The 14,491-nt window shown below is 49.3% G+C and overlaps 3 protein-coding genes across 4 annotated transcripts; 1 reads left to right on the top strand and 2 right to left on the bottom strand.

Moving 5' to 3' along the window:
* The first annotated feature begins 23 nt into the window (after window positions 1–23).
* On the top strand, window positions 24–4,571 carry TMEM199 (transmembrane protein 199). Of its 2 annotated transcripts, XM_066263260.1 has the most exons (7): window positions 24–251; window positions 1,593–1,666; window positions 1,982–2,071; window positions 2,582–2,624; window positions 2,840–2,952; window positions 3,244–3,342; window positions 3,604–4,571. In XM_066263260.1, the coding sequence occupies exons 1-6, from the start codon at window positions 41–43 to the stop codon at window positions 3,337–3,339; spliced, it is 627 nt and encodes a 208-aa protein (XP_066119357.1). In that variant the 5' UTR covers window positions 24–40; the 3' UTR covers window positions 3,340–3,342; window positions 3,604–4,571. The 2 variants fall into 2 exon arrangements, with proteins under 2 accessions (XP_066119357.1, XP_066119356.1); XM_066263259.1 differs by having other exon boundaries at window positions 3,244–4,571.
* Window positions 4,572–6,652: 2,081 nt separating this feature from the next.
* Window positions 6,653–8,294, bottom strand: SEBOX (SEBOX homeobox). Its single transcript, XM_066255365.1, has 3 exons — window positions 8,229–8,294; window positions 7,923–8,083; window positions 6,653–7,763 (listed from the first exon to the last, which is right to left on the bottom strand). Exons 1-3 carry the CDS (start codon window positions 8,257–8,259, stop codon window positions 7,383–7,385), a joined length of 573 nt encoding a protein of 190 aa, XP_066111462.1. The 5' UTR covers window positions 8,260–8,294; the 3' UTR covers window positions 6,653–7,382.
* A 1,942-nt stretch (window positions 8,295–10,236) lies between these two features.
* VTN (vitronectin) lies at window positions 10,237–13,219 on the bottom strand. Its single transcript, XM_066263254.1, has 8 exons — window positions 13,062–13,219; window positions 12,849–12,968; window positions 12,431–12,772; window positions 12,212–12,351; window positions 11,795–11,951; window positions 11,455–11,607; window positions 10,660–11,013; window positions 10,237–10,434 (listed from the first exon to the last, which is right to left on the bottom strand). Exons 1-8 carry the CDS (start codon window positions 13,141–13,143, stop codon window positions 10,322–10,324), a joined length of 1,461 nt encoding a protein of 486 aa, XP_066119351.1. The 5' UTR covers window positions 13,144–13,219; the 3' UTR covers window positions 10,237–10,321.
* Between the last annotated feature and the right edge of the window lie 1,272 nt (window positions 13,220–14,491).

The raw sequence follows: 14,491 nt of genomic DNA, 5'->3' as shown, positions 1-14,491 counted from the left end.
GTCCCGGCTCCGGGTCACGTGACCGTAGAATGGGCAAGAAATGGCGTCTTACCTGATCGCTGGCGAACGGCTGGTGCGCTCTTTGGCCCCTGGTGGGGAGCTGGAGCGAGAGCGGCTGCCCCGGAAGCTGCGGGCAGAGCTTGAGGCCGCGTTGGAGAAGAAGCAAAAGGGCGGTGATCGCCCCAGTGGTCCCGCACGCCTGGTTTCCTTCCGCCTGATCCGGGATCTGCACCAGTATCTGAGAGAAAGGGGTGAGGCCCGTTCTCCAGTCCGGAGTCGCCTCCTTTTTTCCAGTCTTTTCTCTCTTGAGGTGTTTGTCCCACGTCTAATCATCTTTCCGAGGGAAAAATCATCACTGTCCGTCCGCAGAACGGTCGTCGAATCAACCCAAGAGTTACCTCATAAATCCTAGGGCAACCCATTCCCTTCACAATTTCTACGGGAGTTCCTCGTGGGTTGCAAAATTGTGTAGTTTCTGCTTTCTTGAGAGGCTCTGGTTTTTGTCCTTCAACCTAAGCCCAAGCAGGCCCACCTGACCCTTGAGGAGCTTCAGGTTCTAATCCAGTACCACTTAAAAGGTTCAGTTTCTTCCTTTTAAACCACATTAGAAACCCACTAAGCATAATGAGCTTGTCCTGTTTGGGAATCTGGATTTCTTAACATCTTAAAAGGAAAAGTGGTCAAATCTGACTTTTTTTTTTTTTTTTTAGATAGAATGATAGCTGTGTTGAAAGGTCTGAACTGGGTGTAGCATCTGAGTTCTAGTCCTAGCTCTGTCACTGACACCCATAGGAGGAGTCATTTCTCTTCCTTAGGCCTCCGTTCCTTTAACTGTAAAGGGAGGAAATAGGACAAACTGGTATGTAAGGTTCTCTACCAGAGTTAACAAAGCCTAGGCAGAAAGGCAGTGGGTAGACTGCTTAACAATTGCAACTGAAAATATTGTAGAGCTCCTCCAGTACAGTGTCCTCTGAGTATTCAGCACCACTATTTAGGGCAGTTCTGGTGTGGCCACAGAAATGACAACCTGAAGGCGTGTATAAATGGCTTACATGTTAGCTGTGACATTGCCAGGATAAATACGAGCTGATAGTTAAACTCAGCTGTGCGGCACTAGGAGATGATTAATGTGGGGTTATCTTACGTTATTCCCAATTGAAAATTATTCTGGAGATGAATTGGTATAGGAATGGCCATGATTTATTTATTTTTTTAATGTATAATTTATTTTATTCATGATTGCTTTTTAAATTTATTGATTTTTAGAGAGAGGAGAGAAAGATGGGGGAGGAGCGGGAAGCATCAACACATAGTATACGGTATTTTATCACTTCATATTCATTTTGAAATATCCCCTAATTTTTGTGAGCAGTATAGTTGCTTCCTGTATGTGCTTTGACCAGGCAAGCCCAGGGTTTTGAACCAACAGCCTCAGAGTTCTAGGTCGACGTTTTATCCACTGCGCCACCACAGGTCAGGCAACCATGATTTATTTTAGTAGAAAGAATAGAAAAACTAGATCCTTCTCTGATCTTTGTCGTTCAGCCTCAGCTCTATGAATCATTATGTTTGTGGAAATCTTTTATTTCCAGATTCTGCACTATACCTTCATGAGCTCCTAGAAGGCAGTGAAATCTATCTCCCAGAGGTGGAGAAGCCTCCTAGGGTATGTAAGGGTTATATTTGTGAAAGTGGTATTGGCTGAGTTGAGTTTATTTATGATACATCCAGATTTATGGGTCAACCTTTAGGTTCAAAAATTTGTCTTTTAAATCCTTGGGAGCTGGGGGTGGGCAAAACGTTTTCTGTTTTTGACAGCTTGAAAAACAAATCTTTAATAAACGTTTCCAAATCAGTGGAGGCAGAACTGATACATGGCTCTCCTAGTACTCTTGTCTGTGCTTTGCCTCCTGAAACCAATAATTGTGACATGCTTTCTAGCAAGCTGGGAATATCATTCTTATTTGACTTTCTGCCTTAGAACCCAGAGTTAGTTGCCCGTCTGGAGAAAATTAAGATACAGTTGGCCAATGAAGAATATAAGCGGATCACCCGTAATGTCACCTGTCAGGTAAGGGCCTGCTCTTCAATACATGGACTTAGTAGCCCTGGAAAGCAGGGCCCTGCACTGGGAAGAGGTACAGAGGAGAGAAGCAACACAGAGTGGTTTGTGTACTATTCAGGGACCAAAGAAGCTCTGTGCTACATACAAACCAAATATTCTCAACTCATTTTCTAAGACTCTGGGCTTAGATGGTGACTTGACTGATTCTTAAAAGTTGTATAGGTGGGACTGAGATTGGAACCTTTATTCTGACAGGGCTCCCTACTATTCTCTGGTGTGCTCCTGCCCTGAAGCAGTAGAGGGGTAGATGAGTACTGGGAGTCTATGTCCTTTCTTTGAAATGCTTGGTCTGTGGTCCAGAAAAGAATCCAGCTGGTCCCAGACAAAAGAATGCATGGAAAAGAAAGAGTTAATGTGTTGGGGAGTAAAAAGGCCCAAGTCCAAACTAACAAATGGATACTCTGACTGTCTGAGCTGCTTTCATTCTGAAATCATTATGCTTTTGCTTTTTCCTAGGATTCAAGGCATCGTGGGATTCTAAATGACCTGGGCAAGGAAGGTAAGATACTAGGATGTCAGGTGCTAAAGTCTCTCCCTGGGAGGGGTCGGTCATGGCACTCCTTCCCACCTCAGTGCACTGGGGTTAAGCCTGAGCTAGTCAGGTTTTCTGTTTGAGGGAAACCCAATTGATGGGGAAGTGGGGCAACCATGAAATAAAAGGGCCTCCTGGAGGATGCTGACCTAAAGGTTTCTTCCCCGGGTTCCTCCCCAAAGTGAGGTCAATTAAGGCTTTGGTCATCACCATCTTCAACTTCATTGTCACGGTGGTAGCTGCCTTCATCTGCACTTACCTGGGAAGCCAGTATGTCTTCACAGAAATGGCCTCGGTGAGTAGGCACTGAGCAGGGTGGGGTACTTCAGGTGGGAGTGTTAGTGGGAAAAGGAGGATGTATGTGAAAATTCCTTACATAAGTTAGATGCTGAACAAATATTTACGCAGTAAACAAGAGGAGCATTTGAGCTTTTCGATAGTCTTGGGGGTAGGTAATAACAAGAGAATCCAGACTCTTTTTTCCCTTCCCCCAACTCATGGGCTGGGTTGGAGTTCTAGAAGTGTTGGAGGCTACAGAGCTGTTGGCTGGTCTTCATCCCCTGAGCCTGGTTCTCTTCCTCCTCAGCGGATATTGGCTGCACTGATTGTCGCCTCTGTGGTGGGTCTGGCCGAGCTCTATGTCATGGTGCGAGCGGTGGAAGGCGAGTTCGGAGAGATGTAACTGGTACTTCATCATCAAATTCTGGAAATGGTTTGAAGGGGCTCCAGACTCCCAGCTGCCAATCACTGACTCTCAGTTAACCCATTAGGTTCTTTATACTTAGCCCTGGTTAGTCAGGGCCAAGCCAAGGCTACCTGCTGTCTCTGTGGGGAGCCCCATCTGTCAATAACCAGCAGGGGCACTAGAGAAGATTCAAACAACAGCTGAAAAGAACTGGTCTGTCAATATCTTCTCCTGACCCTGATCCCTGTCTGCCTTCTCCAGTCCATTCTGGGTGTTGCTGCGGCTGGGGTTTTCCACTGGGAGTAAATAGAATCCAGGCCTTTCAGAAGGGGACCACGCTGCCTGAACTTGCCCAAGTACACAAATCAGTCGTCATCCGTGCTCCACACATCCTTGGTGCTGACCTGTAACTTAGTTCTGAAGCCTCCAAGAAAGCAGAAAGGATTCCCTTTTTCCAGGTTATGCTGAAAGAGGAATTGATCGGAGGACATCAAATAAGAGAAAGATGGTTGGTATAGGATGGCGGAATTGGAAGTAAGGCAGCTCCATTTTTGAAATCTTAGTTTCTTCACCCTCTTCCAGCTGCTTGCCTTTTTCAGGTTTTCTATATGCTTCCGCCTACAAGCCCTTAAATTTCTCACCATCTTGTCGCCCTTTGCTCCAAAAATGAAAATAATTCAGGTGGCAGAACAGTGTATCTGCTTTTAATTGCAAAATCCCTTGTCCTTGTTTGTGTGGAGAGTATGCATACTGTGGATTGTCTCATCTAGTAAAGGGAGGGACGGGTGATTTTCAGATTTAACTACGTATGTGAATATGAATAAACAGATACATGAATATGTATACATAAGTCTGATACAGGATGTTTAATGTGGGTTCTTAAACGTGTTTGGGTGAGTGTGAAAAATAGTATGTAAATGTTCACAGTTGACCAATTGTTTTATATATTTGCTTTTGATCTATATAACAATCCTACAGGTTGGAAAAGGAAATAGTCTTAGGCCCCTTTTTCAGAAGACAAAACTGAGTCCAAGACAGATAAAATGACCTACTATGGTCCTTCCTTTGTTAAGTCAAGCCAAAGACTCCTACATGGTCCTGAAGTCTCTGTGTAACGTTAAACTTATAGAACTTAGATTAGTGGTGTGATGATGGAATCTGTGTAAGACACTTAAAAATGACATCAGCATTAGTTATTTATTCAATAAATATTTATTGTATTCAGTGTACCTTTATTTCAAATCTGTGACTGCACAAAAGCCCAAACATTTTAATGGTTCTGAAAATTGTACAGGATCTGCTTCTCATGGTAGACTCCCATCTTTCTACTTGTTTGCTGCATGAGCTCCTGTGGTCTTCCCCTGGCCCTTTATACTCTTCTGTTCTTAGAAGTTATACATCCATTGGCTCAGTAGACTTTTCCTCTACAATGTTTTCCAGTTTCTTGATATATAGCAAGTTTGAGCCTGTCAGGGCAGTATTCCACATGAGAGAGGGGGAGATTTTAGGCCCTTCTGTTCACCATCTATCACTTTGTTGAGAAATCTTAGGATTTCTATTTTTGGTTGGCAGAAATGAAAACTAAGAAAAAATGCAGGTGGCATTTTACAGTATTTCTAGCAACCCAAATTATTTTAAAATTAAATTTAAAAAGTTTTGTGTCCTGACCAGTGGTGGCACAGTATATAGAGCACCGACCCAGAATGCTGATCACCAGTTTAAAACCCAAGGTTGCCACTTCAAAACCCAAGGTCACCGGCTCAACCATGAGGTTGCCAGCTTGAGCCCAAGGTCATGGGTCTGGTCCCTAATCAAAGCAAGTATGAGAAGCAATCATTGCACAGGTAAGTGGAGTAACAAGTTAATGCTTCTTTCTCAAAAAAAAAAAAGCTTTGTGGCGATTCCTGACTCGACTTACCTGTACTGAACTCTGTAGGCCAGGGTACTCACATATCCTCAAGCTTTCACATCCCCAGGTACCTACCTGGGTTTGGGTTGGAAGACGTCTAAATTTTAGGTAGAGCAGGCCTCCTCAAATACTGTAGCTTCTGACTCAGGCTGTCTTCTCATGATGAGATTGGGGTCATTCCACACACACCTCTTTGATTAGAATGTGGTCTTTACCTGATTCCAATCCCCTACTCACAAGCCAAAAGGCTTCTGTGGCATTGAGCACTTATTGAAACTATGGGCTGAGTACTGTGCTAGCTTTTAGGGATAGGTAAATTGCCTCGTTCCTGCCAAGCAAGTGGCCACTATGCAAGGTAGTTTCTATCTGCAAGGGCACAGTTAAAATACAAATCAGGTGGCCTGACCAGGTGGTGGCACAACAGAGCATCAGACTGAGACTCAGGGGGCCCAGGTTTGAAACGCTGAGGTTGCCAGCTTGAGCGCAGGCTCACTAGCTTGAGTGCTGGGTCGCCGACTTGAGCTCAGAGTCACTGGCTTGAGTGTGGGATCGTAGTCGTGACCCCATGGTTGCTGGCTTGAAGCCCGAGGTCGCTGGCTTGAGCAAGGGGTCACTTGCTCTGCTGTAGCCTCCCCAGTCAAGGCACATGAGAAAGCAATCAACGAACAACTAATGCAACAAAGAATTGATGCTTCTCATCTCTCCCTTCCTGTATATCTGTCCCTCTTTCTATGTCAAAAAAAAAAAAAAAAAAAAAGGAATCAGGTGGCCTGTCCTCTAGTTCTCATCACAGAAGAGGGAACTGCTCTCAGTCAGTCACTTCCTCTGTCTCTCTACCATGCTTTCTGTGGTGCAGTCTGGGTCCAGGCCTTCCTAGGAGGCCAGAGGACAAGTGTGGGGCCTTCCCAGTTTTTCCTGGCCTGCAGCGTGGAGACGGAAAGGGAACTAATATTGAGAGCTTTTACAATCTGTCACGTATGTGAAGCTGTTCACCTACATAATTGCTCTCATTTCCAAAATGGAGAGGAGACAAGTGTCATCCCCATTTTCAGGCTCATAGACTGAGAGAGTTGTAATGTTACATAGCAAAGCCAGGATTTGAATCCAATTGCAGACCGCTCTCTGAAGCAGAGGAGCTACAGAAATGAGGCGGCTGGGCTGTCCTGGAACCAGTGGGATCAGGAGTAGAGGTTGCAAACAGAGGTTCCCATTTCCCTACCCTTCAATTAACTGTCCTTCAACTAATCTCAGCAGAAACCTGGGTAATACCTCCCACCCAGAATCTGTGTGGAACTTGGCCCATTTAGGGATTAGGTGGTAAGAGAGAAATTTCAAAAGCCAATGGCCCTCTTGTTCCCATTCATTTGCATCACACAACAATCCAGATTAAGGTACAGAGTTTGGGTTTTATTTGGAGATTAGTTGGTATTACAGATGACAGTGATACCAAAACCCAGTGCTGCTGTGCACACACCACCCTACCCCATCCTAAATCTGCCCGGGTCTTTCCATGCCCCAGATCAGAGGGCAGCCAATCTGATCTTTATAAACATTAAATCAGTGTAAGCTCCAACCTCCTACTTTGATATCACTCCATCTTCAGATCCATGGTTCTGATTAATTTCAGATGGTAGGAGGTCAGGAGAGACCCTCAACTATGAAAGGGTTGGTCCCTTGCAGTCTAGAATTAGGATCAGCACACTCATCTCCTAGCTCACTTAGCAGTTAGGTGCTGGCCTAAAGGTGAAGGGTGACTGCCCATTCTTTTCTAGAGGGAGGCAGTGTCCAGCTCAGGTGAGAAGAATTGGGGACCAGGCCTGGCAGGAGAGGTGGAAGATATGGCCCCATAACTTATCCCTCTGAAAGTTCCTCCTGCCAAGACAATGGGCATATGCCCCAGGAGGTGCAGGGTGCTGGGTAGCAGGAGCCTGCCCTCAGTCACTCCATACGATCTGCATCTAGGCTGGCCTGGAGAACAGTGGAAGGGAGGGACCCCTGAGCTAAACTTCCCATATGAGAATGCCCTTGTGTAAAAGAAGGGGGCATTGGATCCACTTCTAATGTGTTCAGTTCTAAGGGGCAGGTGGGCTACAAGAGCTAGAGGTGGGGGTGTGCAAGTTCTAGACCTAGATTAGGAGTGGTCCAGGTTGGTGACTATGGCTGAGGTATGGATGAGGTCAGACAGGCTTCCCAGTGAGGTCTGGGGAGTAGCTCGCTCTGAAGAAAGGTGAATCCCTGAAGCCCCAGCTGACCCCCATAGAGCTGCAGCTTTAGCCCCAACCCAGCCCTGCCCTGGGCCCAAGCCAGGAGCTGGACAGGAGCCATGTCGACACCCTGAAGTGCACTGAGGTACGCTGTTGGGGAGTGGAAGCTGGCCTAGTGTTTGCAGCTCCCGGGACTGCTGAAGTGTATCTGGAAGGAAACAGGGTCTCTGGGGGGGATCCGTCCCGGGGCTTAGGCCTCCTGGCTTCCTATTCTTGATTCTCTTGGCCCGCCGGTTCTGGAACCATACCTGGTAAGGGAAGAAGAAGGGGTCTCTTCTGGCTCCAGTAACCCCTCCCCCCAGGTACAGGGAGAGCAGAACCTGGAGGTAGGAAACCCAGAGAGAATGTAGGTCAAGCCTAGAGCTGGCTGTGCGAAGAGAGCCAGCTGAGAGGAGGTCCCAGCTCACCTGTATCTTGGCCTCAGGAAGGCAGGTGACCCAGGCCAGATGCTCACGAGTGCCAATGTCAGGGTAGGGCCGTGCTGCAAACACCCGCTCCAACTCCAGCAGCTGCCCTCTTGTGAAGGTTGTCCGTTTTCTCCGGTGCAGACCCAACCCACTGGCATGGCCTGTGGGCCAGGGTAGGGGGTCAAGCCAGGACTCCCCAACGTCAAAACCCCCAACAGACCCTGAAGCATCTACTCTCCACCCAAATTTCCCCTATCACACCCTCCTCACATCCTTCCCCTGCCCATCCTACTCCCCCCAGATCACCTGTTGGAGATGCATCCACAGGGCTGGCCATGGAGCTGACAGACAGCGAGGAGCCGGAGAGCCATACCAAGGCTGTGCCCACACCAGACTCCTCCACTTGGGGTTTTATACTGTCAGAGGGCTGGCCCCGCCTCCAGGAGGGGAGAGGTTTATCGTCCAGATTGAGGGAAGCAGAAACGTTCAGGAGGAAAGACAGGTGGCCAGTGTTGGGGCTTACCAGTGTATGGGTGGGGCAAAAGTTTTGGGGTGCCTGCTTCTCCAGGTCTTCACAAAGGAAGCTGGTCTCAGCATTCCCCTTATTGAACTGTAAATTCTGGCAGTTCTGTGTCTGAAATCCTGGTACTTGTGAAAATTCTCCCAGGACTCCTTCCAGGAGGCCAAAGAGATCCCTCTCTCCAAGGCTCCCAGTGCTTCAGGTACCCCTCTGGAGCACGGAGCCCTGGTGCTGACTGCCTACAGGGGACATGGGGTCCTATACTGCAACTGAGGACTGAGCTGCTGAGGCTGGACAGAGTAAGGAGGATGACAGAGGACAGCAATGAACTGGAGCCACCTCAGCAGGGCTGGGGAGCAGCTGTCACCACATCTTTCTTCAGTCTGCTTTAGAGTTTTGTCTACATCTCTTTCTCCCTGGCTCTTCAAAAGCCCAGGTGAGCTCCCGAGGGTCCAGGAACCTGAAACCAGAAGAGGTTCTACAAATACAATTGAGGCGTTTTAAGAAAGATGTTTGTTTTTACAATGTACTCATCCTTGGAAGTCTTCTGGACCACTTTCTTTTTTTTTATTTTTTTAAACATTTTTATGTTACATTTTTTTTAATTTTTTTTTTATTTTAGAGAGGAGGGGGAAGAGAGAGAGAGAGAGAGAGAGAGAGAGAGAGAGAGAAAGAGAAGGGGGAGGAGCAGGAAGCATCAACTCCCATATGTGCCTTGACCAGGCAAGCCAGGGTTTTGAACCGGCAACCTCAGTGTTTCCAGGTTGACACTTTATCCACTGCGCCACCACAGGTTAGGCTTCTGGGCCACTTTCTTTTTTTTTTTTTTTTTTTTTTCATTTTTCTGAAGCTGGAAACAGGGAGAGACAGACAGACAGACTCCCGCATGCACCCGACCGGGATCCACCCGGCACGCCCACCAGGGGCGACGCTCTGCCCACCAGGGGGCGATGCTCTGCCCATCCTGGGCGTCGCCATGTTGCGACCAGAGCCACTCTAGCGCCTGAGGCAGAGGCCACAGAGCCATCCCCAGCACCCGGGCCATTTTTGCTCCAATGGAGCCTTGGCTGCGGGAGGGGAAGAGAGAGACAGAGAGGAAAGCGCGGCGGAGGGGTGGAGAAGCAAATGGGCGCTTCTCCTGTGTGCCCTGGCCAGGAATCGAACCCGGGTCCTCCGCACGCTAGGCCGACGCTCTACCGCTGAGCCAACCGGCCAGGGCCTGGGCCACTTTCTAAGAGATTAGGTACATCTGAATTTCCTTTGAATCCCTGTCCTTCCTATCTCTCCTAATCTCAGTGCCCTGCACTCCAGACCCAAGACAGTCCTCAGAGAAAGGCTCATCCTAGGGGTTGGTTTGGGGGAGCACAGAGATCAGTTCCCTAGGGATTCAGATGTCTGAGCTGACCATATATCAGGCTCAGGATGGCCAGGAAACTGATCTGAAACTCCATCCCCTCCACCCCTCCTCTCTCCTCCAAGGCCCTGGAAGTCAACTCCAAGAGGTAAAGTAAGCCCAGGGCTGAGAGGGGGCGCTTGGCAACTCCTGTCATCAGAAGGGTTCAAGCTCCCGCTGGTGGGCTATTGGGGACTGCTTAGCTCAGGAGGAAGGCTAGTACTCATAAGGCCTTCCCCAGCCCACAGCTTTTGTGGTTCACGCAGAGATTCTAGCCCAACGTGGGCTAGACACAGGGAGGTTCTTCTCTATCCTCTCCCCCAAACCATCCTGACAACTCAGTACCCAGGCAGATCCCTGCCTCCTGCCTGTCTATACCAGTCAAGACAAGAGTCTTAATCTTAAGACCAAGGGATCTTTATTGAGCTGGGAGGAGGAGGCTGGAGAAGGGAACAGTGGAGGGCCCAACAATATGGGCTTGGATTTCTACTTTTGATCAGCGGCTGGGCAGCCCAACCAGTACTGGGCAATGTTACGTGGGTAGGGAGGGCTCACTGTGTCCACTTGCCTTGTGCGAAGATTGACTCGGTAGTACTCATCTGGAAGAGAGATTGGGAGAGTGTGTGAGACCCAGCCTAGCCCTGCCCACTCCTCCCCTGAGAAAGAAGTCTCTCCTGGAAGGGTACGAATATCGCAATGCAATCAAGGACTCCTGGCCTGACTTTCTGAAGTCACTGCCCAAGGGCTGTGTTCAGCTCATGGGAACCACAGAGAGCAGAGAGGACCATTGCTAAACCAGCTACAGGGGTAGCAGGGGCTCCCACCTCCTGAGAAGAAGTAGACACTCTGGATGGGCTCGCATTTGGAAGGTACAAGCCAGTCCATCCCATAGTAATAGTTGTCTGTATCGTAGTTAGAGTAGATTCCCAGGCCACTCTCCTCACTGGAGAACAAGGACAGCAATAATGAACGGGATTTCCGGCGGGTGTTCTGGCCGCGACCACGGCCACGGCGTGATCGGTAGCGTTTACGGCTGCGACGCTTAGGCTTAACATTCTTGAACCGCAAGGGGCGGAGAGCTGGGCCTGAGATGTAGATCCGGCCAGCCATGGCCGCGTCTACTTGCTCCGGTACACCAGGCCAGCCCTCACTGATCAACTGGGGCTCTTTGGCACCACCTGTGAAAGCGAAAGGGTTTTAATGAGGAAACTTGAGAGCCTGAACCTTGCCCCCAGCAAGGTCGTTAGAATTAATGCATCAGTTGCCCAAGGACACGCAGCAAGCTAATGGCAGAGCCCAGCACCCTGGCCTTCTGACTCCCTATTGAATGCCCTTTACCCTGGATTCCCTCCACCACATCCCTCCCCACTTGCCTCACCTACAGCCCCAACTTCTGCTGGCTGTGCCTGTGGCTGTGCTAGTCAAAGTCCAGTGTGGGGTCCAGGTGGAAGCAAGCCTCCCCTCAGAAGGTCAAAAACAGATGCAAACTCTGGCCTGAGCAAACCGCTTTTGATCATTAGCTCTACAATCACAGCCCCCCTTGGCCAGCCCAGTCCTCCCCCTACCCCGGGGATCCCAGCCCTCTTGAAGGGGAAACAAGACCTGCCCTCCCTCCATACCAGATGATCTGCCCCAGAAAAGAAATTCAAAGATGTCCTCCCAGCTGTCCCGCTGCAGCAGTGCAAAGTGTTCAAACACAGTGGACAGGGAGCTGCTTTCACACTCCTCCTGACTGGGCTGGTGCTGGAACTCGTACTCCCAGTACTGTTTCCCTGCGGAGGGGTGGGCGTGAGCAAAGCTGGAAAGCCCAGAGGCTGTTGGAGTTAGGAGCTCCTAGTAGGGACTGGGTGTGGGAGGTGGGGTTGGAGTAGGGGGTCATCATCTAGGCCAGTGGAGTGTGAGGAAAGAAAACTGATACTGTTCTCTGCTTGCTCATTCTCCCCTCCACTCCCTGAGTACCCTTGAAGAAGTAGACCCGCTCCCGTCCACTGTAGCTGTGAGCAGGGAGGGCCAAGGCTGCATCCACATTGTCCGGAATGCCCTTGAAGCCATCAGAGATGTTGCGAGGGAACTCAGGATCCAGGACACCGTCCTCAAAGCGCCAGTACTGACTACCCTAAAGGGTAAGGAAGGAGGCGGGGCTGAAGGGTGGCAGGCTGGACACAGAGACAGAGTCCCCCATTCAAAGCAGCAGTCTCAATTTTAAGCTTGTCATTCCAGGGCCTGGAATGTTGGGCTTCCCTATCCTCACAGAGTTCCAGCCAGGAACCGCAGGTTGGTATTCAACCTTCTTGCTGACCCTGGTTCTGGGCACAATATCCCTCACCTCCTGCCTGGGTACCCTCATCTGTGACCCACAGCCCCTGGGTCTGGCACCTTGAAGAGGTAGGTCTTCCCCTGACAGTTGATGCGGGTGAAGGCGGCATCAATGGGGCCCTCGATACCCCAGACATCTCGGATGAGCTTGGGGTACCCAGGCCTCACTGCCTTTTCATCCAGCTCATAGCAGTACTGTCCTAGAGTGGAGAGGGCTGTGTGAAGGAGGGGATGTTCCTGGGGCAGACCCCCACCCCCAAGACCTGCCCCTGGAGTCACCTCGGAAGGCAAAGAGGGAACCATTCTTAAGGTCAGTGAAAGCATCAAAGGGCTTCCCACTGCACAGTTCCTCCGCTGAGGACTCGATCCCTTGATCAGTGCTCTCAGGACTTAGGATCTCCACCTCAGACTGTACAGTCTCCTGTTCTCGTCCTGGGGCCTCTTCCTCAGGGTTCAGAACAGGTGCCTGCTCAGGAGTCTTTTCAGTCTGGGCCTGCAGGTCAGAGTTGGGGTCGGGGCTCTCTGTTTGTGCATGGTCTCTGGTGTTGTTTGGGGGCACCTCGGGGTATTCATAGGCCCCATATTCATCTTCTGGCAGAGTGAATACGTCCCCACGAGTCACTGCAGGCAGGATGGGTGGTGGTGAGTCTCCGGCTGCAGAGGGGTCCCCAGGCCCACCCAGCCATTCTGAACGCACCTTGGGGCTTGCATTCAGCCATGTAGTCGGCGCAGCAGCTCTGGTAGTAAGAGCAGAGCTCGTCACACTGACACTTCCTGTTGATGTTGAAGCCCTCAGTGCAGCGATCCTTGCATGATTCTGTGGGGAGGGGATGTCAGTTGGCACAGCCAAGTCCAGGCCACCCTTACCCGCCTTACATTGGCCCAACTGGCTACCAACATCCTCCTGCACCTTGGTCAGCCTGAACGACCCATGCCAGCAGGGCCAGCATCAGAAGGGGCCTTGGGAGTGCCATGGCAGGGCCTCTAGCCATCAGCCTGGCATTCAGGGTTCTGTGCTTTCTGCTCTGTAGCTTGAGAGAGTGAGGGAGAGGCAGGACAGAGAGGGAGGGAACTAAAGAAGAGGAGCAGCCTTTTTTCTGCTTTGTTTGTTCAACCTCCTGCCCAGTCCCCAATGCCCTGACCCCCAGAGGTTGCTGTAGCACAGGGTCACATTCCTGAAACTCGGCCTGGGAGAGCAGCAAACAGGATCCTTGCCAAGCTCAGGGTCACCTTTGAAGGTGAATAGCACAGTGGGTCTGGAAGGCAGAAAGAAGGCCTACTGTGCCACTGTGTGACCTTGGGCAAATTGCTTTACCTGCCTTAGTTTTCTTTTTGGTAAAATGAGACTAACAGTATTTGCCTTAGAGAGTGTGGGGTATTACATGAGTTAAGCAGACAAATTACTTAGTGTCTGGAGTAGCCCCAAATACATTCTCTGTAAATGGTATTGATCTATGATCTGTTTGATCAGGCACATCCTTGACTGTGTGACTCAACCACCCATTGTATATTTAGGGCAGTGAAGGGGGGAGGTAGAAAGCATGGTGGTGAGCATTCTGGGCAGATCTTTTTATCATAAAAGAACAAAGTTTCATTTCTGGGTTCATCTCTTGGGTGCATTGATTTCCCCAAGTTAGTCTTCAAAAACCAGTAAATTGGGTGAATATTAACCCTTGGGATACCCTCAATCTCCCCATAGGTAAAAAGTGGTCTAGTTCTCTGCATTATTATTATTATTTTATTATTTTATTATTTTAGAGAGAGGATAGAGATAGAGAGAAGGTGGTGGTGGTAGGGGGAGCATCAACTAATTTCTTGTCTGTGCCTTGACCAGACAAGCCCAGGGTTTCAAACTGGCAACGTCAGCATTTCAGGTCAACTCTTTATCCACTGTGCTACCGCAGGTCAGGCCATAATTCTCCCCACTATAAGACTCTCGTGAGAAGTAGAAAATGCCTGCTACCACAGAACACCTGATTTTGTACCTATTTTCAGGGGTCCACAGAACTCCTTACATCCTCCCATCACCTTGAGGAAGTGATCCTCAGATTTCCCAGCTGATTTTTTTCTGTTCTACATTCAGGGGGAGTGTGACTTTGGGCAATCTCTTTTCCATGGGCTTAAGTCGGTTTTTCTGTTAAATGCAAACACTAATTTCTACTTCATATGCAGGTTGGAAGGCTCAATTGAAAAACCGGCATGCGGGGCCCCAAGAATTGTACAGAATTGTTTTTTTTTGTTGTTTTTTTTTTTAATTTTTTATTTATTCACTTTAGAGAGGAGAGGGAGAGAGAGAGGAGAGACAGAGAGAGAGAAGGGGGAGGAGCTGGAAGCATCAAC

The sequence above is a fragment of the Saccopteryx bilineata genome, chromosome 2 (assembly GCF_036850765.1).
Source record: "Saccopteryx bilineata isolate mSacBil1 chromosome 2, mSacBil1_pri_phased_curated, whole genome shotgun sequence".
Lineage (NCBI taxonomy): Eukaryota > Metazoa > Chordata > Mammalia > Chiroptera > Emballonuridae > Saccopteryx > Saccopteryx bilineata.
The sequence above is the reverse complement of the archived record's forward strand: the minus strand, read 5'-3'. Positions and strand labels throughout refer to the sequence as shown.